Raw genomic sequence first — 25,522 nt, forward strand, 5'->3', positions numbered from 1 at the left:
TGGCCTCAGTCATAAATCTTGAATAACACTCGATGGTCTCTCTGTTGAAGGAAATTTAAGGTAATTTGATGTCAGTAATAAATGTGTCTTTCAAAAAATCAGTGTGGCCTCATGATTACCTATGGCCATGAAAAATAGACTTTAGGTTGACTCTCAGTAGAATACGTCTGGGGAAAATACACCTTTTCATTGTCCCATCATTTCATTTCTGCTCACTTAAAAGAATGGCATTTACTTTCTGATATTAGGTCTTCAGAAATGATACAGAGAGGAATTAGGAGAAAGTAAACAGGTCAATTTTATTTCTCTGTCTGTCACAGGCGACTTTTGCAAGTGAAGTCCTAGTAATAGAAATTATTTAATCTTGACCTGCAGACCTAGAGAGGAATACTTCTAGAGAGGAATTTTTTTTCCAAAGGAGCATTGTATCCAGGAGCTTGGGGGAAAGAAGGGAAGGTTTCTGTTCATGTTCATGTATCTTTTTGAGGATGGCGGTGTTCCAGTGCTGAACATCTGGCCACCTGGGGTGTCATTAAGGCATTCTCTATTCGTGGTTGGGCCGGGACAAATGCAAGAACCATATCATGCGGTACTATTATTTCCTCGTGGAAATGATTGCCTTAGGGTTAGAGGGCGGGACTTTCCTTCATCGTGCATTCTCAATAAAGCAGTCTTCTTATCCAGGCCTGCAAACCAGTAATAACTGATGGGTTATTGACTCAGATCACCTGAAAATATTCCCATCATGTGGGTCTTGATGAAAACTTGGAGTTTTTTAAAATGACTATTGTCTCGTCTTTGTGAAGGAAGAGCTTGAGTGTGTTTTTTTTACCTCGCAGATTTCCAGTGAGGAAATATCAGTCAAGAAGGAACAATTATCTGAAGCACTGCAAACTATGCAGCTCTTTCTGGCTAAACACGGAGACAAGTATGTTGGTTTTCATTAGGTCTTTTATTTGAAGTAGGGGAGTGGTCTTCAAAACAGCAAAGTAGAGGATGGTAAATTGCAATGTAGAGTTTAAAAATGGGACTCAATCACAAATTTACTTAGTAATATAATAACCTAAGACTATAAACTTAGCTATTTAATTGTCACTTTTCGTCACTCTTGGTCTTTACCAAAACCCTGAAATGTACTTATTATCCCCATATATTGCTGATGAGAAAACAGGCTCAGAGAGTTTAGGATCTGTAGCTAGTGAGTTATAAAGATTCCAAGCCAAGTCTTGATTCTGAGTAGTACTTACTCTCCAAGACCTACCTTTTGGAAAATGTGTGTAAATACGTTCTTCATTTTCTTAGCTGAGAACTGTGGCAACTTAATTTCTCGTGGTTTGGTCCTTCCTACTTTTTGTAACAAGGCACTTCATATATTTCAGCTAATGCCTCAGGCAGGGAAGGAATCTACCCTTTTCTTAAATATTTTTTGTCTGTCATATTTAGAATTACTCTAGAATGATTTTATATTGTACCTTAGGTTAAATTTATAAGGAAATTGGGTTAATTTCCTTATAAATTTCCTCTTTATTCATCCTTCTGCTTGAGCAAGTTTCATCTTGAGTCATGGTAACTTACTTGCCCCTTTTCCGTGTTGGAACTAACAATGGGATCTTTCCCTCTGTCAGATAACAGCAGTTGTTATTTTAGAAATTTGTATATGCTAGAGAGGTACTGATATATTAGTTTACACTCTTTTCCTTTAGTCCTTTTTCAGGCAAGAGAAGGATTCCTGGATGTTTTTAGGGTCATAAGGGCCATCCTTAATTTTCATATACAACCATTCTAAGACCTGAGCAATCTGTATATGAAATTATATTATATTTTATGACCCTATGCTAATTTAGGAAAGTATTCTTTACAAAATCATCGAGGCTAGTGTGTCATCTTTATCACTTGAAGACTTATATTCGTCTTTTCATACTTTCTGGTTATTTTAGAATGACAGACGAAGAAAGAAATGAATTGGAAAAACAAGTGAAAACTCTCCAAGAAAGTTATAATTTATTCTTTAGTGAATCTCTGAAACAACTACAACAATCACAAACCTTAGGAGATATAAAGGTAGAGGAGAAGGTAATGTTATTTATTTAGAACATGAGGCTGTTTTAAGACTCTTAGTTTAACTGCATGATTATAGAGATATATGTCAATGACAAAGAAATGACCTTGAGTTGTGTACATGGAAGAAACATGGGTGGGGTTTATTTAAGTACTAGGAGATTTCAGTGTTGTTCATTAAATGCAGTCTTACACTTGCTGTCATCGATTTCTGTGACATCTTAATCTCTGCCTTGCATGGTAAAAGGAAAGAATCATTCATTTTTCTAACTCTTCTCTGTCAAAGCCATTCCTCTACTGTTATATAGATACATGTTATATAGATATGATAGATATTTTACTATATAAATATGATGGTATAAAATAGTCTGTGAGTCACCTCTAAAGGTGACATTGGAGTATTAGGGGATTTGTCTGATTTTCAGAGATATCCATGAGATTTATTTGAGAAATACTGGGCCATACGTTTTAGCGAGGATGCTCTAGCATCTTCTTAAAATATAACAGAAATAGCTTAAAATTTGGCCTATCCTTAAACTTTTAAAACTTGACAACACATATTCAACACAAAATCCAGTATTCAAAAAGTTATCTTTATATTCAATTCCCTCACTCCCTGGAGTACTTTACATACTATTTGTCGTATTTTGAGGGTATGTAACAATTTTTCTGGCTCATGGGTTTTGGCTATCTGTGAAGAAGTCTGTATGCTGTAAACATCAATAGCATGGGGTTTGAAACTCTCTCTTGTGTCAGGACACTAATCTCACCCGATTGCAGAGAGCATGGTTTGCCTTCTAGGTGTGTGTCCTGTTTCCTCACCCTCATCGTTTCCTGTGTCCTCACTAACCTTCTTAATGTACACGATATGAAGTTTTCAGTTCACAGATGCATGTCGTTTTCAAAGCTTTATCACATCCTGTGCTCTCGAATAGATCACTGACATAGATCACTTGTGCATTTGAGCTGCTTAACACTCACAGCCTTGCTGCGTCTTGGTAAGTAGAGGATTTTTATGTCGAAGTGTCTTTTTTATAAGAAAATGCAAACTAAGTTTCATGACGCTCTGCCCACCCTCATGTCACTGACTGAGACTTCATGCTTTCCTTTCAGCTGGATAAAGTCATCGCAGGCACCATTGATCAGGGCACGGGAGAAGTCCTTTCTGTCTTTCAGGCCGTGTTAAGAGGCCTCATTGATTATGACACGGGGATCCGATTGCTTGAGACCCAGCTCATGATTTCTGGGCTTGTTTCACCAGAATTAAGAACATGCTTTGACCTCAAAGATGCCCAAAATCATGGCCTTATTGATGAGCAGGTTCTTAGCCAACTCCAAGAACTCAGTGAAACGAAGGAGATTATTTCTGCTGTGTCGTCCACCACAGTTCCAGTGCTGGATGCTCTGGCTGAAGGTGTGATCTCAGAACCCATGGCCATCAGAGTTCTTGAGATCCTGCTTTCCACGGGCTCTCTCGTTATTCCAGCCACAGGAGAACAGCTGACGCTGCAGAAGGCTTTCCAGCAGCACCTGGTTTCCTCTGCCTTATTTTCTAAAATCCTGGAACGGCAGAATCTATGTAAAGATCTTATCGACCCCTCCACCTCTGAGAAGGTGTCTTTAATAGATATCATGCAAAGAAGTATTTTACAGGAAAACACAGGGGTGCGGCTTCTGCCTGTGAGGCCACAAGAAGGAGGCAGGATAACGTTAAAATGTGGGAGAAACTTAAGCATTTTAAGGGCAGCTCACGAAGGCCTCATAGACCGTGAGACCATGTTCAGGTTACTGGGTGCTCAGCTGCTTTCAGGAGGTCTGATCAATTCCAAGTCTGGTCAGAGACTGACTGTAGAAGAAGCCGTGGCAGAGGGGGTGATGGACAGAGACACTGCCAACAGTATCTTCACCTACCAGGTGGAAACAGGCGGAATCATCCAGTGCAACCCCGCCAAGCGTTTAACTGTTGACGAGGCGGTCCAGTGTGATCTGATAACGTCCAGCAGTGCCCTTCTGGTCCTCGAGGCTCAGCGAGGCTACGTGGGCCTCATCTGGCCTCACTCTGGGGAGATATTCCCTACATCTTCTTCCCTGCAGCAGGAATTGATTACCAATGAATTGGCGTCTAAGATCCTGAACGGCAGACAGAAAATCGCTGCTCTTTACATTCCAGAAACATCTCAAGTCATTGGTTTGGACGTTGCCGCGCAACTCGGAATCATAGATAATCACACAGCATCGATTTTAAAAAATGTAACACTGCCCGATAAAATGCCAGATTTGGGAGATTTCGAAGCTTGTAAAAATTCCAGAAGATGGCTCTCTTTCTGTAAATTCCAACCATCCGTGGTCCATGATTACGGGCAAGAAGAAGATGTTTTTGATGGAGAAGAGCCAGTGGAGACTCAGAGCTCAGAACACACTAAAAAATTATTCCTGTCTTATTTGATGATAAATAGCTATATGGATGCAAACACAGGGCAGAGGCTTTTGCTGTACGATGGAGACTTGAATGACGCTGTTGGGATGCTCCTGGAAGGCTGTGGTGCAGAAATTGATGAGAACACGCCTGTAAAAGAATGTCTTGATGTCATAAGACTCCCTGGCGTATTTCTGAATAATGCTGCAAGTAAAGAAACGAGTGAAAGTACAGCTACACCAAGTAGTTTTGATAAATGTCATTGCAGAGAACCTAAACGTAAAGGAACCTCTGAAAATGCCATAGATGAAGAGTTTCAGGAACTGGGAACTAATGTTACCAGGAGTGAATTTTGCCAGTCAGAAAACGTGGCAGATAGACTAGCAACTGATTATAAAGTTAAGAATTCATCCAGCCTGTGTGTTCCTAGTTTGATATCACATTTAACAGAGCCTGGACTTGCTGAAGTTAGCCTGCTCAGACAAGACTCTGAAAACAGACTTGAAAACGGTGAAAATCAAAGCCAATTAGAAACAAAGGAACATGCAGATGAATGTAGTCATTCTAAAAACCTTCAAAACTTTGCAAGTGATTTGATAAGTCCTATAGTAAAATCAAAAACTAGTAGAATCTGTGATTTGAATGAAACGGTGAATGAAGATAATATTAGCAGGGATTCAAGTCTCTTTGACTATTCCCCCAGGCTGAGTGCCTTGTTAAGTCATGATAAACGGAGGACCGGTCAGGGAAGTTTTCATGATGTACACACTGCAGAGAACAATGGAAATAAATGTGAAGCCTCTACATTGCCATTCAATGACCAAACCATGTTATCGGGTCAAAGAATAAGAGAAAAATTTCAAGACCAGTTTCTGGGAATTGCAGCTATCAACATCAGTTTACAGGGAGAACACACTGTACAAAAATCTTTCAGTATTGGTTATAGTAATCCTCAGGTACAAGATCAGAATGATGAAAAAATGCTTGCTGCTTCTCATCAGGAACCCGAAGACGAGCAAATTGAGTCCACGGTGGAAGGGTCCTCCTGTGCCATGCCCCTGAGGGGTGGTGGTCATCACATCAACATGGCTCACATTCATACCCCATCATTTGAAGAAACTGTCAGCGCCAGTGCTGGTGACTATGAAACATCACTGCTGGATGATCAGCAGAGCAACACAGAAACAGACACAGACAGCGATGCTGACTTATATGACATGCCCTTGTTTGAAGATGGTGACCATGATTCCCTGCTTCTGGAAGGTGGTGACCATGATTGTCTGCAGCCCGAGGACTATGACACGCTGCCAGAGGAAGACGACTGGGCCGCTCCTCCTGGAGAGGCTTTTTATGATGTTTCTAAAGAGGATGAACATTCTTTGGGGACCCAAGGGGGACTGGTTGATAGCTTAGGTGTGAGGGGAGAAGCACAGTCTCTGCAGGATTTTCTCATAGTTGCTGAGAAAGCAGAATTCGATGCTGGTGAAAGAATCCATTTAAATTCACTTGCCTCCTATGAGGTGAATGGACGGTTGATGGAAATCGTATCAGAAAGGGACAGCACAGATGACCTTGAAGGTGATGAGTCTGACTCATTGACTGACCATGAAATTGTAGGAAGAAAAGGGAGCTTCAGGACGCCATTAAATCCTGAGGATGCTGGCTGTTGGAGAGGGAGAGGAGAGTACGTAACTGGACAAGAATTTAAATCTGATCCTGATCATTTAGATTCTGTGCAAAATGAAGAAAGTTACGGGGACTCTGAGTGTGACAGTAATGATCAGGGCGACGATGATGACGATGGTGGTGGTGATGCCAAAGAAGAAGGAGCAGGAGGTGAGGATGGAAAGCCTGTGTGCCAGGACGAGGCTGAGGATGTGGATGTCCCCGTGTGTGTCACCACTGCATCCAAACCGGGAAACAGCCATGTGAGTCAAAGTAGCAATAAAACGATTCTCCCGGATCAAAAGCACCATCATAGTTCTTTGGAGAAACAGCAAAGTGTAAATGTTTTGCAGCCAGAATCAAGTAGTAAAAGTAGCTTGGTTCCTGAAAGAAGTGACCTTCCAGAATATACAACTGAGGTTGTTCGTAAAAGCAAAGATCTGTTGAATCATGAGATGGTCCTTAAGGATAAGTTGCTGTCTGTCATGAAAGACACTGAATCAGAAAACACTTTAAGCCCTGTTGGTGTTTTACCTAATACTAGTGTCAGTTCAACTTCTGAACTAGCGGGTGATCTAAAGAACACAGGGGTTAAGTTGATTCAAGGGCCAGAATATATGGACTCTGTGAAAGGTGGAAATCCATATTATGAGAATGTGACGCTTCAGGGTGACTCATCTTCTGATAAAGACATTTGTTCTGAGCCCAGTTTAATAGTAAAACCTGCGGAGGAAAGCCATTTGTCATCCAGAGTCTCTGTAACTGACAAAGATCCTCAAGGCAATGGAAAAGATCTAATTAAAAGGAGAGCTGACGAAAACAATATACTAATAGAAGATGAAACATTGGTTCATAAAATGTGTGCAGGTAAAGGAGAAGTGCTTATAGAAGGTCCTGTAGAAGATAATAAATGTCTCAGGCTTTTGCCCAGTAAAAGTTCAAGGGAGTGTCTTGATTTAGTTAATAGTCCGTTTCCATTCCCACAAATCACACACAGTGAAGAACATAATCAGGAAGGAAGCCTTAAAAAAGCAACAGTGGCTCTTAAAGATGAACCAAAGAATCGGCCAACAATAGTTAGCAAAAGTCCCGTTCAATTTGAGAATCATGAAGAAATATTCGATTCCTCAGTTTCCCAAGTGATCACTGATGACATGACTTCAGACATGACCTTGTCTGAAAGGAATACAAGGATTGAGAAAGATTCATTCACCGATGGACCTGAAAAAGAGCTTGATCTGTGTACTTATTTAAAACACTGTGCTAAAAATGTGAAAGCAAAAGACATGCTGAAACCAAATGAAGATACCCCAAGCTGTATTCTAGTAGCTTCCCCTCCCAGGAATGAGCACATGCAATTAGGAGTTAATAATGCAAAAGAGAAAGCAGCTCTTGCCCAAGAAGACTTACCTCCAAAGGAGATGGTCCAACAGAAGGCTCTTCCTACTAAAGAAAGTGTCTCAGAAGGAGGATCAGAAATTCCTGAGTTCACACCAGAAAGAGATGAAAGCACACCTTCAGTCTTCCCTCTTAGAGATGCGGAAGGCCTTGGGGAACATACGGATTTCGTGCAGTCAGAACTCTGTGCAGATGCAATAAGAAATAACTCCAGTAACGCTTTAAACACTGACTGTTCATCCTTAGAAATTAACAGTGAGAAAGGAGTAATTGAGCAACAGGCACGAAGAGAACCAGCCTCATCTCCAGGAGTCCAGGAAAACGAGGTTCAGATTCCTGAGTTATCTCAGGTTTTGATTGAGGATGTCAAGGACATCTTAAAAGGTAGATTGAAAGAAGGTCATATGAATCCTCAAGAGCTTGGAGAACCTTCAGCCTGTGCAGATACTAACATTTCAATTCAAAACTTAATTAAAAGAGTTAACTCATCACCATTGGTAAATGAAGCATCTGGTGTGTCTGGCAACTCTAAAACCAGTGACTATGGCATTTCCCCCATGAATAACTCGCCAGAACTAAAAGCAGAGGGCAGAGAGGATCCGCTCTGTACTGCAAACCTCAAGTCTGAGCTGCTCCTCGATATACTTAAGCAAAATCAGTATAGCCAGAAAATTACAGGAGCATTTCAATTGATGAAAGAATTAACTCAGATGGAGTGTGATCTAGAGAAAAGAGGTAGGACATCTGAAGTTCTTCCTCTGCAACTTGAAAATGTTTTCTGCAAGCTGCTTGCTGATGGATATTCAGAGAAAGGAGGACAGGATGGAGAATTGAATCAAAAATCATCTACAGCTTCTGAGATGATGGATGAAAAGCCACACATTCTTGATGATCTTAACAGCAAGAGAGAAAACCCCCATTCCCTTAATTTACAAAATATGAAAGAAAATGGATCAGAAAACTCTCCTTTCTGTGCATCAGCATCGCCAAGAGACGGGAGGCTGGAGGAGCTATGCGCTGAATCCCCAAACCTTTTGGAATGTATTTCAGGGTCAAAAGACATGGCTTCTGGAGATGGCTTGATGGAACAAGTAAGTGGACTTTACATTTTATAAGGAAGTAGCTGCATTTGGGAATAATCCCATACATTTTATTTGCTTGACAAATCTGCATGAAGCCTATTGAATTAACATGTCCACATTTGTGTTTAGTTTTCCAATGAGCTACAGCAGTGTTTACAGCACAGATCAAAGATGTGCGAGTATTTGGCTTTGCTTCAAGATATGAGGCCTCCCTTAGGTAACCAGAAGTCTCTGGATAACAATCTAGAAGCTTTGAAGAACCAACTTAAACAGCTAGAGGTAAGAATTGTCTGCTGCCGGTTATGGAGGGTAGTCAGCTGATGTTAATTTGGAAAATTAAAAAGAGCATTTTTATATTTTGAATATTAGTTATATTTGTGTTTCTCACTAGGTATATCTGGGATGTGTATTTTTTGCAGACATTTGAATTGGGATTGGCTCCAATTGGTGTGATTTTAAGAAAAGACATGACGCTGGCAGAGGAGTTTTTAAAGTCTCTGCCAGGTGACTTCCCCAGGGGACATCTCGAGGACCTGAGTGTAAGCCTTCAGAGTCTGCAGACGGCCTTCTCTTCCCTCCACGCCTTGTCTTCGGAAAGAATGAACCACATCATGCTGGCTATCGACTCCGAGATGGTAGGTACCAGACCATCTCACGTTGAGTCAGAACTAGTGTTTGGGAGAAAACTGAGGGTTTGAAAATTTAGTCATAAGATGATAAACTGTTAAGCTCTTAACACAGGATCATTATTTGTAGGAATTTGAAATTTGGGGACAGACAGAAATGAACACGCAATTTTATTTTCTAGTCTAAACTAGCAGTTTCCCATGAAGAATTTCTGCACAAACTTCAGTTGTTCTCACGTTGGATATCAGAGACGAGCACATCTGTGAAGGATGTGGAGGTGGTGATGGTTCAAGATACTGGACATATAAAGCAAAGCTTGGAGTTTCTCAAGGCAAGTGTCAAAGTCAATAAGACCAAGTACATCAGAAAACCTGTGGATTTAATGTAACAAAGGTTTAGAAAAAATGTGACTTTGCTGAAGCTATAGAGGATTATTTCCTTTTTCTCTAAGAGGTGTTTGTTCACAGCTGACACGGCTATAAAATAATCACAACCTTACAGATGTCATTCTGATGAGGTCCCTGCAGCCCTTATAAAACTCTTACTACCACTGCATGTTGAGGCTGGTATTTATGTATTTATGTATGTATCAGTCACATAAAGACATAATCATTTAAATCAGTCCTGTAGCTGCTTCATGGTATTGATCATTTTTGTCCTGCCTTTCTTCCCCAAGTTCTTAATGTGAACAACATCCCTCATGAATGGCGGGCAGTGACACTCCTGGCGAGTCAGAAAACTGAAATTCTGGCCTGTTGGATTTATGTTTTAAATTCCCACCGTCTCGTGTATGTGCTGCCACAATTACATGGATATTATAAATATTAGCAAGGAATATATTTTTTAACATCTTTATTGGAGTATAATTGCTTTACATTGTTGTGTTAGTTTCTGCTGTATAACAAAGTGAATCAGCTATATGTATGCATATATCCCCATATCTCCTCCCTCTTGTGTCTCCCTCCCACCCTCCCTATCCCACCCCTCTAGGTGGTCACAAAGCACCGAGCTAATCTCCCTGTGCCATGCGGCTGCTTCCCGCTAGCTATCTATTTTACATTTGGTAGTGTGTATATGTCCATGCCACTCTCTCACTTTGTCCCAGCTTACCCTTCCCACTCCCTGTGTCCTCAGGTCCATTCTCTATGTCTACGTCTTTATTCCTGTCCTGCCCCTAGGTTCTTCAGAACCATTTTTTTTTTTAGATTCCATATATATGTGTTAGCATAAGGTATTTGTTTTTCTCGTTCTGACTTACTTCACTCTGTAGGACAGACTCTAGGTCCATCCACCTCATTACAGATAACTCAATTTCATTTCTTTTTATGGCTGAGTAATATTCCATTGTATATATGTGCCACATCTTCTTTATCCATTCAGTATTTTAATGTTGTTTCCCTTCAATGTGCTAAACGTACACAAGTTAGATCTTTACCTTTTGGCGGAGTTACATTTCAAGTAACTCTGCCAGACAAGGTTAATATATTCTGAGAGGGATTATTTTTTAATGTATTAATGACCATAGTATTGAAATAATTTCATCACTACCATTCATTATGAATGAATGGCTTGACTCAGTGAATTGTGAAAAAATGTCAATAAAAGCTTGAATCCCTGATAGAAGAAGCATATTTTATAATAAATGTTATTGTTAATAGAAACTTTCTATTGTGGCTTAACTCACTGTTGGTAACTCATACTACTTTGTTCACAGAATGTGTTAAAAGACCTCGGACACACCAAAACGCAGCTGGAAACCACTGCCTTTGACGTGCAGTTCTTCATCTCTGAACACGCACAAGATCTGTCTCCCGCCCAAAGCAGACAACTGCTGAGGCTCTTAAATACAACTCAGAAGGGTTTCCTTGACGTGCAGGAATCAGTAACTACCCAGGTGGAACATTTAGAGGCTCAGTTACAGCTAGAACAAGATCTCGATCGTCAGAAGGTCCGCCTCTCTTTGCGGAGTGGGAATTCTTGGTATTTAGGTCTTCAGTGTGAAACCTGTAATGTAAACCCCAGGGGTTGTGGATAAGAGAAGATAGGAGAGATTTTCTGGACTGGCAATGAGTGAATAGGGTATTATATAGCGATCCTACAATATATAAAAGTACTGTGTGCCATAAGAAGGCTATAATTAGTTGATTTTAATGTTCATGACCTCCCTCAAACTACTGTTTTCAGAGGAGAGTTTTGATTTTTTTTCTAGGAGGAGGAAATGTGGATGCATTGAGAAATTTCCGGGGATAAATTGATGACCATGTGGATAGAGAAGGTTAAGGGTGTCTTTTCCCTTTGGGAGGTGGGCGGGCACGGCAGGGTAGGGCCAGGCTCTGGAGCCAGGCTGCCTGAGTTTATACCCCATTTATACCACTCACTTGCTGTGGGACCCAGGGCAAGTCACTGAACCAGTTTTCTCATTGGGAAACTGGAAATCGTAGCAGTGCTTACCCGGTAGTATTGTGGGCACCGATGAAAGAAAGAATTTAAAACCCTTAGGACCTTGCCTGGCATGTGTCAGGCTCCAGGTCAACATGATCTATGTCTATAGAATGAATAACTAGTATGTATATAAAAGGAAAACAAAAGATGCAAGTAATGGCTGAATTAATGTCTTAGGGTGATTTAACGAATTATATTGAGGTGGTCCATCCAATAGCAATAATGAGCAGAGGTGGGGATGGAATTAGCCACAGTGATTAAGGAGAGATATTGCGTGCAAGGCTCCTTTGATCACTTCTGGAAGCACAAGCATGGTCTCCAGCACGGTAACCTGTTTACACATATCGAGTATTTTAACAGACAAATCACGACTAACTTCTGTTTTGATATCCTTTTGCAGAATTAATTGTGTGTGTCGCAGGTTTCAAGAGCTTCAGAAAGTGGGATGTTTCTTCCTGTCGGTCAGAAGCTCCATCTCTTACACATATGCGTGGCCAGTGTTCTGTTGAGCTGTGTCATCCAAACGGGATCTCCTTCCTTGTACAATGAGACATGCTCTCACTTTCTGTGTCCCTTGCTCAGTGTGTACCCCACTGCTATCATGTTTACAGCATACTTAGGAGAGCTTATGTAGAGGAAACTTGCAAAATGTGTTCTTGTAAAGAGCTATGACAGTAGTGAGTTGGTGACCACATTCACAAGGCTTTGCTTTTGCCCCCTTCAGATGGTGGAGGAGCGTCAGCAGGAGTACAGAGAGAAACTCCAGGGCATCTGTGACCTCCTCACCCAAACCGAAAACCGCCTCATTGGTCACCAAGAAGCCTTCATGATTGGAGACGGCACGGCTGAGTTAAAGAAGTACCAGTCCAAGCAGGAGGTAGAACCTAGCTTTGCATTAGTGGGTTGAGTTGATGTTAAGACTGATTACTAGTATTTGGAAAGCAGTTCAGGTTATTGGAAAGTAGTCATCATTTTAGCTTTTCGGAGGCAAAGTGCACCGAAGACGCCCCCAGACCTGAGCTTGAAACTTTATACTAAGAGTCATACATCCAGCTCCAACAAGCCAGGTAATTTTCCTGGCTTTATTTTTGGTGAGACATCGAGTGGAGGCAATATAAAGGAGATTTGATAGTGGAAATAGCTTGTGTGATGAGTTAGAATCTGGATCTGTTGAAGCCCAACTCACTTGCAAATCAGGATACATAGCCATGAGTTTGGGTTCTTTTTCTTTCTTAGCCCCATCCTATTCCTTTCATTGTTCTCTGGAATTTGTTTTTTTTCACTGAAGGAAAAAACAATAATGACAGATAAAGTTTTATTTTGGTGTCAGGAGAAAGAACATTCTCATTGTAACGAGATCATTCAGGTTCCAGTCCCAGACTCTACACGTTGTCAGCTTTGTAACTTAATCTCTCTGGGCCTCACTGCCTTGGCTCAAATTTCCACTATCATGTTATTGTCAGACTTAAATAAATATTTTATGTAAAGTGACCAGCACAGTTAATGTCATATAGTAGTGACTCAGTAAAGAGTGTCTCTTTCTTTTTTAAAAAAATATTTATTTATTTTAGAGTATAGTTGATTTACAATATTATATTAGTTTCAGATGTACAACACAGTGATTCAACATTTAATATTGGGTTGGCCAAAAAGTTCGTTCGGGTTTTCCTGTAACATCTTACGGAAAAACCAGAACGAACTTTTTGGCCAACGCAATAGATGATATACCAGTTAAAATTATTCTAGCATATTGGCTGCATTCTCTGTGCTGTACCATATATCCTTGTATTTTTTTGTATTCTATACATAGCATTCATGGATTAGAAGAATTAATATTGTTAAAATGTCCATACCACTCAAAGAAATCTACAGATTCATTGTGATCCCTATCAAAATACCCATGACATGTTTCACAGAACTAGAACAAATAATCCTAAAGTTTTTATGGAACCACAAAAGACCCCAAATAGCCAAAGCAACGTTGAGAAAGAGCAAAGCTAGAGTTATCATACTCCTGGATTTCAAACTATCCTACAATGCTATAGTAATAAAACTGTATGGTATTGACACAAAAACAGACACAGAGATCAATGGAACAGGATAAATAGCCCAGAGATGAACTCACACAGCTATGGTCACTTAATCTACAACACAGGAGGCAAAAATATGCAATGGGGAAAAGACAGTCTCTTCACTAAGTGGTGCTGGGGAAACTGGACAGTATCTCTTTCAATTCAAATACTTCCTAGAAAAATTTGGGGAGGCTTAAAATAAAACTATGGAGAAAAATAATATGAAGAGTTAAACACAGTACTCTATAGAGAATGAAAGTGTAAAGGAGGAAAAATTACATAGAGAACTCTAGACAAAGGAAAGCTGTAACTGTTGAGGCGAGATCTTACTCTGAGCTTCCTAGCAGCTAGGGCAAAGAAGCAAACATTTTATTTTATAGAGCTCTGGTATTTAGAAGTCATCATCATCTTAGTATAGAAATTACATTAGGAATAATTTAGCTCATAACCTTGAGAACTATTTGTTTTTATCCTGAGCAGTAGATATATGTTAAAATTAAATGTTTAGAAACAGAATAGATAATATTACCATGTATTTAAAAGCCTTTATAAATGTACTCACATAATATAAAAAAATCTGGTATGTGCAAATCTGTATAGATTACATTTGTAAATACTTAATTGTTTCCAGTATTTTACAAACCACATCCATTTGTTAAACTTGCAAATCTCATACCTTTCTTTAATGTTGTTTGAGGTTTCAAATTATATTAAATATTGTGGTTTAAATAAACCAACTCAAATTAACAGAGTATTGAATATGCTTTTTCAACCTGTATGTGCTAGATTCTTCTCTGCCCCACCCCCGCCCTGTTTTAGAATTACAATTGTGGAAGAATTAAATAGGTAGTAATTTACTAAGATTTTATTTTTCTTTTGTGTTATAAGGAATTACAGAAAGATATGCAAGGAAGTGCACAGGCATTGGCAGAAATAGTGAAAAACACAGAGAACTTCTTAAAAGAGAGTGGTGAAAAACTGTCACGAGAAGATAAGGCTCTGATTGAACAGAAACTTAATGAAGCTAAGATGAAGTGTGAACAGCTTAACTTAAAGGCAGAACAGTCGAAAAAAGAGCTGGATAAAGTTGTGACGACAGCAATCAAGGAAGAAACGGAAAAGGTCCTTATTCAAATATGTGGTACCCTGTTCTTACGGCTTTGTTGAAAATGATGAGTGTAATAGTGCCTTGATTTATTACGTGGTATCAGGTGGTCATAAGTGATGATTAGCACCAGAGACTAGAATTCTGGGTTTTCATGTATGCAATTGACCAAATACTACAAAGTTTGAAGAATTGGCTTTGTTGAACTTTAAAAAAAAATTTTTTTATTGAGGTATAGTTGATGTGCAATATTATATGTGTCAGGTGCACAACCTAGTGATTCATAATTTTTAAAGGTTATACTCCATTTAGAGTTATTATAAAATATTGGCTATCTTCTCTGGGCTGTACAATATATCTTAGTAGCTTATTTATTTTATACATAGTAGTTTGTAGGCTTTGTTAAACTTTAAAAAAAATTTAAGTGGGATTGTCAGGCTTTCTACTTGTGAAATGTGTGAGGTCCATTAATTACAGTTAAAACTTTGGAATGTGTTTTTAAGAACAGTGGAAACTTCAGGGTAACTGCCTGTCGCTGTAAGGCTTAATTTCAGTGTGTTCAGTTTTCAATATGGGTCTGGTTTGATTTCCCTACTCTGATTTTCAATGATCTAAGTATTTGCTTTTGGAAAGTCTTAACACTCTTGCCTTGGCCCACATTCAAGGTTATCTATTGTGACCTTTCCTGCCTAGGTTGCAGCTGTAAAGCAGCTGGAAGAGAGCAAAACCAAAATCGAAAACCTTTTGGACTGGTTGGCAAATGTTGACAGAGACTCAGGAAGGGCAGGGATGGAACAGAAACAGGTCATTGAACAGAACGGGACTCATTTTCAAGAGGGTGATGGCAAGTCGGTGATGGGAGAAGAGGATGAAGTTAATGGTAACCTGCTGGATATGGATGTTGACGGGCACGTAGGGACCACCAAGGAGAACCTGAACCAGCAGTACCAGAAGATGAAGGTGAGTGGTTTTAAACAGATGATCTTGTTAAAGTCTATTTTCAGGTCTGTAAAGACAGGAAGCACTTAGCAGGTGAGTTATCTTTTCAAACCTCAGGGACCCTTGAGAGTAAAGTCCGTGTTTTAGGGTCATCAGTATGTCCGTGTAAGTTATGGTGAGAATTCTAAGCAAGTGAAAAACAGTGGGAAATACATCATTGGATGTGGTGTTCTTCTCCATGAAGCAGAGTTGTAAGGAATTAATAGAAATAACAATAATAGCTAATGTTCGTAGAGCAGTGACAGTGGGCCAGGCACTCTTCAAAGCTCTTCCCATCGTGACTCATTACTCTGTTCATTTAGTTCTCCCCACCACTCTGTCAAATGAGAATATCATTATTATGGTGATGAAATTATTATCATTAATGTTATTCTTATTCTCATTTTACAGATGGGGAAACTGTAACTTACAGAATGAGGTGTCTTGCCTGAGGTTACACTTCTAGTAAGGGATGGAGTTGGGATTTTAAACTAGGCTGTGAGCTCAGTCCCTCTGCTAAATTCCAGCCCGGGCTTGCTGTGCCCTCTTGAGTTTACTCAAGTTCTCTCCAGACTTCAGGTCATCTTTTTGGTGAAGGCTGTGGCTGAGAAGAGGAGTGAAAATTCACTGCATGAAAAATCTAGGGCTAACATTAATAGTGCTACAGGAGCCAAGGGAACATTTGAAAGCCATTTTTAAAGAGTCACATAGTTGATCATTTTATTTCAGTGTGTGGCTTCTGATGGGCAGATGCCTGGGCCTCGGGCACATTTGCAGTTCTGTTGTTTGCCTCCGAGTCTTTGTCTTTGGAGTCTTGGGAATTTAATGCTCTCTGTGAAGCTCTTCTAGAACAGGAAGTAGAAAGGAAACCAGAAGAGCTGGGATATTTATTACATCACAATTTCAAGGGGCTATTCCAGAACCTGACTGTAATTGTGTCTTAAAATGAAAAATCTAATGAATTCCTAAAGGAACCTGTGAGTCAGGTACAAAGGAGTCAGGAGAGGTTAGTAACTTGACCAAAGGAGTGAAAAAATACCAGGGTGGACCCAGACATACAGGTGCCTTACCGGAAACACTTGTTTTTAGCCACAGCATGAAGTTTGCCTTCTGAACTTTTCACTGCGAAGAGTATGAGAATCTGAAAGTGCTTCACAAATTCCTGCTCTCCTGGCAAAGTGGAGAGATGGCCCAGGCTCGGGAGACACGAGGGCTCTGGTACTAACTCTCTGTGCTACGTGTCCTGGGCCCAGTGCTTCTCCTCCTGCAGGCTGTCTCCCCTCATCTGTAAACGGAAGGGATGGGTCAGGTGACTTATAGGTACTATATACATCTGTCCGACCTACCAGATGGAGATGGTGTATGAATAGAATTCAAATACTGAAGAGAGAGAAAAGCCTGCGGGAGAAAAGTTATTTAGACAGAAGTATTTGTCCTGTGCCCACTGCGTGGCCGGTGCTGTCACAGACAAGGGGACAAGGATTGATGGGTCTGTTCTCGGCTGGCGGCTGGGATCGGACTTCGCGGGAACAGCTGTCCCACAGCAGTGCTTCTTGGCCCTTTGCACTTGATGGCATAGAGCGATATTTTCTCAGCCCCTGAGTGCTCTGTTCCAGGTAGTGAGCAAAATAAATTCCCTATCTTGGTGCTTGCCTGCTGGGGGGTGACGATGATAGGGCAGGCAGTAAACATCCAAATTCTGTGGGATGCTGGAAGGTGGTAGCTTTTTGCCAAGTTAGGTACGGGTGGGCGGATGGGGTGGGACCACCTTTCAGGGTTAATAGGCTTGTCCGAGTAGGTCCACAGCGGGGGATGAGATTCCTGCAAAGACTCAGAGGAGGTAGGGGTTGCAAGCAGGTGTCTGAGGGGAGAGCTGGAACCAGACAAGAGAACAGCTGGAGAAAGGGGTCCAGATGTGCCCGCAGGTGGGGGCGGGGTAGAGGTGGGAGGCCGAGTGTGTGGTGTGGGGAAGGGGGAGGGCCAGGTCGGAGAGGGAAGTTCGGAGGTGATGGGATCAGGCTGTATGGCTCCACGTAAGCCATTACAAGAAATGTGGAAAATGGCCCAAAAGGATTACTATGCTTTTTTTTTTTTAATTGAAGTAGAGTTGATTTACAATGTTGTATTAGTTTCTGCTGTACAGCAAAGTGATTCAGTTATACCTATGTATACATCCTTTTCTGTATTCTTTTCCATTATGCTATTTACCACATTTTAATGGCATATTGGGGTGAATGGAAGAAGCTGGTTATGGCTGGAGAGGAAGGGACTCTAGCCGCTGAGGCCCACACGGCTGAAGGCTGAGGGCGGGTAACTGTGCACACCTGTGACCTTTCTGCCCCACACCTGTGACCTGCCAGACGCTCTGCTCTTGCCTCCAGGGTGGACTTTGGTCCCTGACATGTGCCAGGCTCCACGGGCAGTGTTCTCTGTGTGTGGTTTCCTGTGCTCCTTTCAGCAAACCTGGGATGGGTAGGGTTACTGTCCCATTTTCCACGTGCAGGAAACTGAGACCCAGTCAGCTGAGCAGCTCCAAGATGCTCCTTTATTATACGTGTTCCTCTAACTTCCTTTGGGCTTCTCCGAATGTATGTTGTTCTTGCTTACTGATTATCGTAGTGTTTTTATAGGTTTCAAATTATAGATTCTTTTTTTCCTATTAAATATCTTTTCAGGATCATTTCCTAAGAAAAAATATTGTACTTCCTTGATCAATAATTAGGTAAAGACATTGACAGTCCCTTTAGGGGGCTCGTAAGGAAGGGATGAGTAAAATGAGAGCAGATTGTAGGTGCTTGTTTTAAGGCTGGAACAGAAATTTATTCCATTTTTTCCAAACTTCTCAAAAACAGTACTTTCCAGAGAAGATTGGAAATTTTAAAATTAGATTTTAAAATTAGCTGCTCACAAAGCAGCGTTTGCTTTTAGGAAGTTCACCATTAAGAGGGAAACAGTGGGCACCCTAGACAGGTTGATGGGAAGCAGGCCTGCGGGTCCTGGGTCTGTGGGTCCTGCATCCACGTGATGCCTGATCTGCTCTCCCGCAGGCCCGGCATGCGGAGCTCGTGGCCCAGCACCAGGCCGTCCTTGTGGCCACCCAGGCGGCCCAGGCCTTGCTGGAGAAGCAGGGCCACCACCTCTGCCCGGAAGAAAAGGAGAAGCTGCAGAGGAACGTGAAGGAGCTGAAGGCGCATTATGAAAGCGCACTGGCCGAGTCGGAGAAGAGGATGCGGCTGACCCACTCCCTGCAGGAGGAGCTGGAGAAGTTTGACGCCGACTACGGCGAGTTTGAGCAGTGGCTGCAGCAGTCGGAACAAGAGCTAGAGAACCTGGAAGCAGGTGCCGACGACCTCGGTGGTCTGGCGGCCAAACTGAAGAGGCAGAAGAGCTTCTCGGAAGATGTCATTTCGCACAAAGGAGACTTGAGGTACATCACGATCTCTGGGAACAGAGTGTTGGAAGCAGCCAAGTCTTGCAGCAGGAGAGAGGGAGGTGGCCGGGCTGAACGGGACCACCTGGACACCTCTGCCACCCACAGAGAAGTCCAGGGCAGGCTGGACCGCGCCACCGACCGCTTCAGGTCCCTCTACACAAAGGTAATTTCATTTTTTTAAAATTGAAGTACAGTCGATTTACAATGTTGTGTTAATTTCTGCTCTACAGCCAAGTGTTTCAGTTATACATATACATATATATATTCTTTTTCATATTCTTTTCATTATGGTTTATCTCAGGATATTGACTATAGTTCCCTGTGCTATACAGTAGGACTTTGTTGTTTATCCATCCTGTATATAATAGTTTGCATCTGCTCATCCCAGACTCTGAATCCTTCTCTCCCCACCCCACTCCACCTTTGCAACCACAGGTCTGTTCTCTATGTCCATGAGTCTGTTTCTATTTCCTAGATAACTTCATTTGTGTCATATTTTAGATTCCACATATAAGTGATATCGTATGGTATTTGTCTTTCTCTTTCTGACTTACTTTACTTACTGTGATAATCTCTAGGTCCATCCATGTTGCTGCAAATGATATTACTTTGTTCATTATTATGCCTGAGCAATATTCCATTGTATATATGTACCACATCTTCTTTATCCATTCATCTGTCGGTGGACATTTAGGTTGCTTCCAAGTCCTGGCTATTGTAAATAGTTCTGCTATGAACACAGGGGTGCACGTATCTTTTTGAATTATAGTTTTGTCTGGGTATATGACCGGAAGTGGGATTGCAGGATCATATGGTAGCTCTATTTTCAGTTTTTTAAGGACCCTCCATACTGTTCTCCATAGTGGCTGTATCAATTTACATTCCCACCAACAGTGCAGGAGGGTTCCCTTTTCTCCACACCCTCTCCAGCATTTATTGTTTGTAGACTTTTTGGTGATGGCCATTCTGACCAATGTGAGGTGATGGCTCATTGTAGCTTTGATTTGCATTTCTCTGATAATTAGCGATGTTGAGCATCTTTTCATGTGCCTCTTGGCCATCTGTGTGTCTTTGGAGAAATGTCTATAGTTTTCCTTCCCATTTTTTGATTGGGTTGTTTTGAGTTGTATGAGCTGTTTGTATGTTTTGGAAATTAAGCCCTTGCCGGTTGCATCGTTTGCAAATTCCGTAGGTTGTCTTTTCATTTTATTTATAGTTTCCTTTTCTGTGCAGTAAGGTAGTTTCATTTTAAGGCATGAGGGATCTGTGCGTGTAGTTTTCGTTCTGTCCTCTTTAGTTTTGGAATTAGAAGCAAGAAATCTGAAAACTGAAGCAGGGAAAATAAAGTATTTTCATCCTACTTCCCTCAGTCTTATTAATCTACTTTACTTCTGAAAAATATGTTTAAAGATTAGGAACGTAAAGTTATTTATTAAGTTCATTTGGAGTGATTTCCAGGCAGCCCTAGCTGTAAAACTCTGTATTACCTGTTTTGCCCAGCAGGTGGCGGGTATATTTTGACTCTAAACAGAGTGGTTTGCTGTTTTGCAGCCTCTGAAGCTTGAGAACTGAAGCTTCCTCTCAGATAATTCCCTTCACAAGGAATTCGTTTTACACATATATTTGGTCTGTGTATTATTTTAATACTTAATGGCTAACAGACTGTTTCAATTTTATTATTCTCGTGGACCAGTAAGAGAGTTTTGTTTTAAAAAAAAGCGAAACTGAGAAAACATGTTTTTGTTTAGAATATAAGCTGACCAGGCTGCACAAATGTCTTGAAAAGCATCCTTGGCTGTTGGCCTTGGCTTCCTTCTGGTCTAGATTATTTGCGCTCCTTGTGTTAATCAGTCTTGTGCAGCATATAGAAGTGATTTATGAAGCACCTTGAAAACCTTTCCATCTGATGCATACTATACACGTGGTGTGTAAACTCCATGGAGACGAGCCCCCTCTGATGATTGACACCTAAACCCTTCATTCTGGATTAAGATCCAGCCCTCGTGCAGATGTTTTGGTTAGTTTTTGACTTGTTAGAGGAAGCGTCTTCCTATAAAGGAGAAAATCTTCACCCTACAGTTTTTGCTCACTTTGGTTGAAATCTGGTGTTTTACAGGTGGCATAACCCATAGGTCCTGAGGATTATATATAAAAGTAGTAGTGGATTTTAATCCCCACCCTTCTCTCTTTCGATTTTCAGTGCAATGTCCTTGGGAATAACCTCAAAGATCTGGTGGATAAATACCAACACTATGAAGATGCTTCATGTGGGCTTCTCTCTGGGCTCCAGGCTTGCGAGGCCACGGCGAGCAAACACTTATCTGAGCCCATTGCCGTGGACCCTAAAAATCTGCAGAGGCAACTAGAAGAGATGAAGGTAAAAAAAAAAGAGGGAAAAGAGAGATCCATTCCTAAGGTAGTTCCATGGAATGCCCTCCGCTCTCCCCCACTTTTGTGATCATTCCCCCAAGGGCAGGGGAGGAAGGGATGGAAAGGTGTGTGTCTCCCTCTGGGGGGAGTTACAACTTGACATCTGTTCATTTCTCTTTCTTCTACTGTGGTTTAGCTGGTCTGACATTGCTGTCATGGTTCGTATTCCCCACCTCCTCATCCCCAGACAAAGACCAGTCCTGCCTGGGCCACTTGTGATCTTTACACTTATTTTTTTTAAAAAACTTCTTATTTTATATTGGAGTGTAGCCGATTAGCAATGTTGTGATAGTTTCAGGTGCACAGCAAAGCAACTCAGCCATACATATACATATACATGTACCCATTCTCCCCCAGACTCCCCTCCCATCCTTGTTCATTGTCTTCTCCTGCATTACCACCAAGCTCCACAGGGCAGATGCTTGGTCTGTTTTGTTCAGTGCTGTATCCCTGGGCCCTCGTAGGTCCTCGATGAACATTTGTTCATGAATGGACCGGGGGACGGCGGGGGTGTCACTGTCACGCTCTGTGTGGGTTCCTGTTGGGTTACCCCCGATTCACAGAGGTACACACTTCAGTTATCACCTTGCCCACTTCTCAGAGAGGCCGCCTGCCCTTTTGAACATTCAGACTTGATGGAGGAATTGTGTAAATGTCTCAGCCCCACCCACAGTGGCAGAGAGAGTCTAGCCATTTCTTACATTCCAAGCATATTTTAAAATCCTCATGTGAGGGGAGAGAATTTTTGAAAAATTTTATTCTTCTTCCATGTGACCAATAATTTTGAGTTTGAAAGTTTCATGTCTTAAATCTTTTCTGTGCTTCCTTTTAGCAGGTGGGTAGCAATAACTCATTTCCACCTAGATAGAAAGCAAACGCTGTAATGCCAGTGAAACTACTGCCTTTCAGAATTTGGTTGCATCTGTTAGTTACAGAGTCAGAAATCATTATTGTGCGTTAACAAGGGAAACAGATACCATACTGACTTAGCTTAATGTTAGGTATTGCCTGAGACCAGTGTCTTCTGGCTGGAAGAAAGCTGTCTTACCCTGAGGTGAACTGTGGCAGGTTAAGGCCAAACAGAGAGAAGGGGGAGGAAGCGTGGGGTGAGAGGAGGGAGGAGGGACTGGGGCTGAAAGGGTGGAGAGCTCTGTGTTTTCCTGGGCTGGAGTTTACCCAGGGCTACACAGGCACCAGGGCCATGTCCTGGGCCAGGTCAGCCCCGACGTTGATGCAGCTTCCCCACTTCAGGGGTGCATTTTCAGTCTTGAGGCTTTTTTTTTTTTTTTTTTTGGTTTGTTTTTTTCTCTCTCTTTCCGACAAGCCCAAGAACAGATCTGTCTTAATGAAGCTTTTGGTCCCCACGGGATGATGGGTCCAAGGGCAGTATATGTTGGTAGAGGAGATGTTGTGACATAAAGGCCATTATTTTAATAGGAAATGCCAGGAGTGGCATAATTATTAAGATTGCTTGTATTACATTTAATTAGGAAGTTAGGTATTTTTAGCATCAGAAACTGTGAAATAGACATAACACATTTTAAGTTAGGTCTGTATTAGCAAACTGATTGCATCCTGTGTAAAAGTAGTTTTAATGTAGCTAAAGCAAAAACAAACAAACAAACAAATGAAATGAATGCTATGGCTTTTTAATGAAATGGAAACATGGATTAATTCTAGAACTGGAACACTACCTTGGTATGTGCTGAGGAAAAAGACTCCTCTAGTCCTCAGGCAGCCAAAGAAATAGAAAAAGAGTGCAGCGTCTCAAAGGAGAATTAATTCCAATTAAGCCACAGCATAATTTTAGAATTAAATGCGTGATTAAAGTTGTTCCTGGCATATGGACGTGTTTTCCTCAAAGATGATCTCAGCAGGTAGAGAGGATACATTTTTATGAGGATTAAGGAGTCTCCATTTCTTTCATTTTATTACCGACATCTTACAATCATTTTTCTTTTTAACAGTAATACAAACACATAAGACTACTACCAAACAATCAGTCTTTTGTACATTTACAATACTAACTTCTACTTATATTCTGTTGTATGATAAATGTAATTTGGGGCACCCAGTGGGTACATTTGAAATATTTTTGGCCAATAACACTTTGCTACTAGCGTTATTTTTAAAGTGGCTGTTGGCTGTGTTGTCAGCAGTCTGATACCCCTGGGCTAGAATGATGCTCTTCATAATCAGTGGACAAAACGAGATTTTAGCTTCATACGAGGCACAGAAAGGCAGGATCCTGGGACCCTTCTAGAGGCCTGGGTTTGGAGCCAGGCATGGGGCCAGGTAACATTGACAACATCCACCTTCCAGGCTTGCTCTGATCTCTGGGAGGGTGATGAGTGTCGGGAAACTTTTATGAGCTGGACGAGTGCCCACGGCTTTGTAAAACTTCACCCTTTTCTGGTCCAGGCTGGAGACCAAGGTCATCATCTTGCAGTGTTCCCTGTCACAGATGCTTCTTTCATGTTTTAATTTCATTGAAATCCATTAAAAACAATATATGGCACCCATTTGAATACTTTAATTTGCAGTTTTGTCCCAAAGTAGTGTTATAAGCCACTACCATAGCTGAACTAAAACCTGATAATATTAGGAACTAAAAACTACTGACTCTCTTGAACATAATTATGAAGAGAAAAGGCATGGGATGTTTTGAAGAGAAGAGGTGAAGAAGAGATGCTTTTCTTGTAATCCATTTCTAAGTTTTAGGATGGTAGGTAGGGCCATCTTTGGTACTGGTTGTTTTATAAAACCATGATCACTTTTACATAAATTTATTCATTCAGAGACATTTATGTTCTAGGCCCACTGTTAGGTTTTTTGAAGACACAAAGGGGTTAAAACCCTATCTCTGTCCTTGGGGAACCCACATTCTAAAAAATAATTTTTGGAGGTGCCTTTAAATTTATTTCATTTCCTATATAACTGTGTGATGCAAATAAGTTGTACGTGTGGCTTAGGCTTCAGTCCATTATAGGTAAAGTTCCTATTTTGAGGAATTTCTTACACTTAACTGCAACTAAACTTGTGGGAGAATTTCCCAAACTGATCACTCTGATGCAGATTCTTTGGCCTCTTAGAACAACTGTAGGATCTGGTATTCAGATCACAGATCCCATGCTGGTCATAGATTGTTGAGCCTTTGGACATATGCACAGCTGCCTGTATATTATCACAGTTTCTTGGATATGAGAATTAATTGAGGAAAATTTTGCCATTGGCTTTAGACATTTGCTTTTTTTGTTGTTGTTGAAGGCTGAAATAGAGGGGGATCTTTTAAAACCTTACACTTGATATCTTCATTTATTTACTTATTCATTCAGTTGTTTATTCCAGAAACTTTCGTTAATGCCATGTACCCAGCACTGGGCTAGGCAGTGATAATAGAAAGCCGAATACTATCAATTCCTAGTTCTCAAGGAGGTTCCAGTTTGATAGAAGAGACAAATCAGTGCAGTGTTATTCACAGGGCATGTGTGGGAGCTTCTGGGGGCAGTGCTCCAACTCGGGGTGGGGAGAGACAGGGAAGGCCTCCCAGCTGAATGTTACAGGTAAGAGCCAAGCTCAGGGTCGCCTCCCAAGGTCTGTGTGTAGAGATGCTAGGGCCTTGGGTCCAGCAAGAGCAAATCACTGAGGGATAGCTGTGTCGTGGGATGCTTCTGGAACAGGAGGGGGAGAAAGATGAGATTGAAGATAGAATTAAGGAATAGATTCCCTTGGACAATTGATGGCAGGCTCCAGTATCCCCTTTATTCTGAAGCAAGAGGAAGCTATGAAAGATCTTAAGAGGGGAGTGATGCAGTC

At 41.2% G+C, this 25,522-nt stretch overlaps 1 protein-coding gene across 1 annotated transcript in view; it reads left to right on the forward strand.

Moving 5' to 3' along the window:
• LOC103018155 (dystonin) overlaps nucleotides 1–25,522 on the forward strand; it is a 489,012-nt gene that overhangs the window by 340,564 nt on the left and 122,926 nt on the right. Inside the window, 12 exon segments of the mRNA XM_057554087.1 lie at nucleotides 840–928; nucleotides 1,938–2,073; nucleotides 3,172–8,628; nucleotides 8,749–8,898; nucleotides 9,039–9,254; nucleotides 9,428–9,577; nucleotides 10,961–11,194; nucleotides 12,413–12,565; nucleotides 14,649–14,882; nucleotides 15,559–15,825; nucleotides 18,891–19,439; nucleotides 21,477–21,653. Coding sequence (XP_057410070.1) covers nucleotides 840–928; nucleotides 1,938–2,073; nucleotides 3,172–8,628; nucleotides 8,749–8,898; nucleotides 9,039–9,254; nucleotides 9,428–9,577; nucleotides 10,961–11,194; nucleotides 12,413–12,565; nucleotides 14,649–14,882; nucleotides 15,559–15,825; nucleotides 18,891–19,439; nucleotides 21,477–21,653 — 7,812 coding nt within the window.

The sequence above is a fragment of the Balaenoptera acutorostrata genome, chromosome 10 (genome assembly GCF_949987535.1).
Source record: "Balaenoptera acutorostrata chromosome 10, mBalAcu1.1, whole genome shotgun sequence".
Lineage (NCBI taxonomy): Eukaryota > Metazoa > Chordata > Mammalia > Artiodactyla > Balaenopteridae > Balaenoptera > Balaenoptera acutorostrata.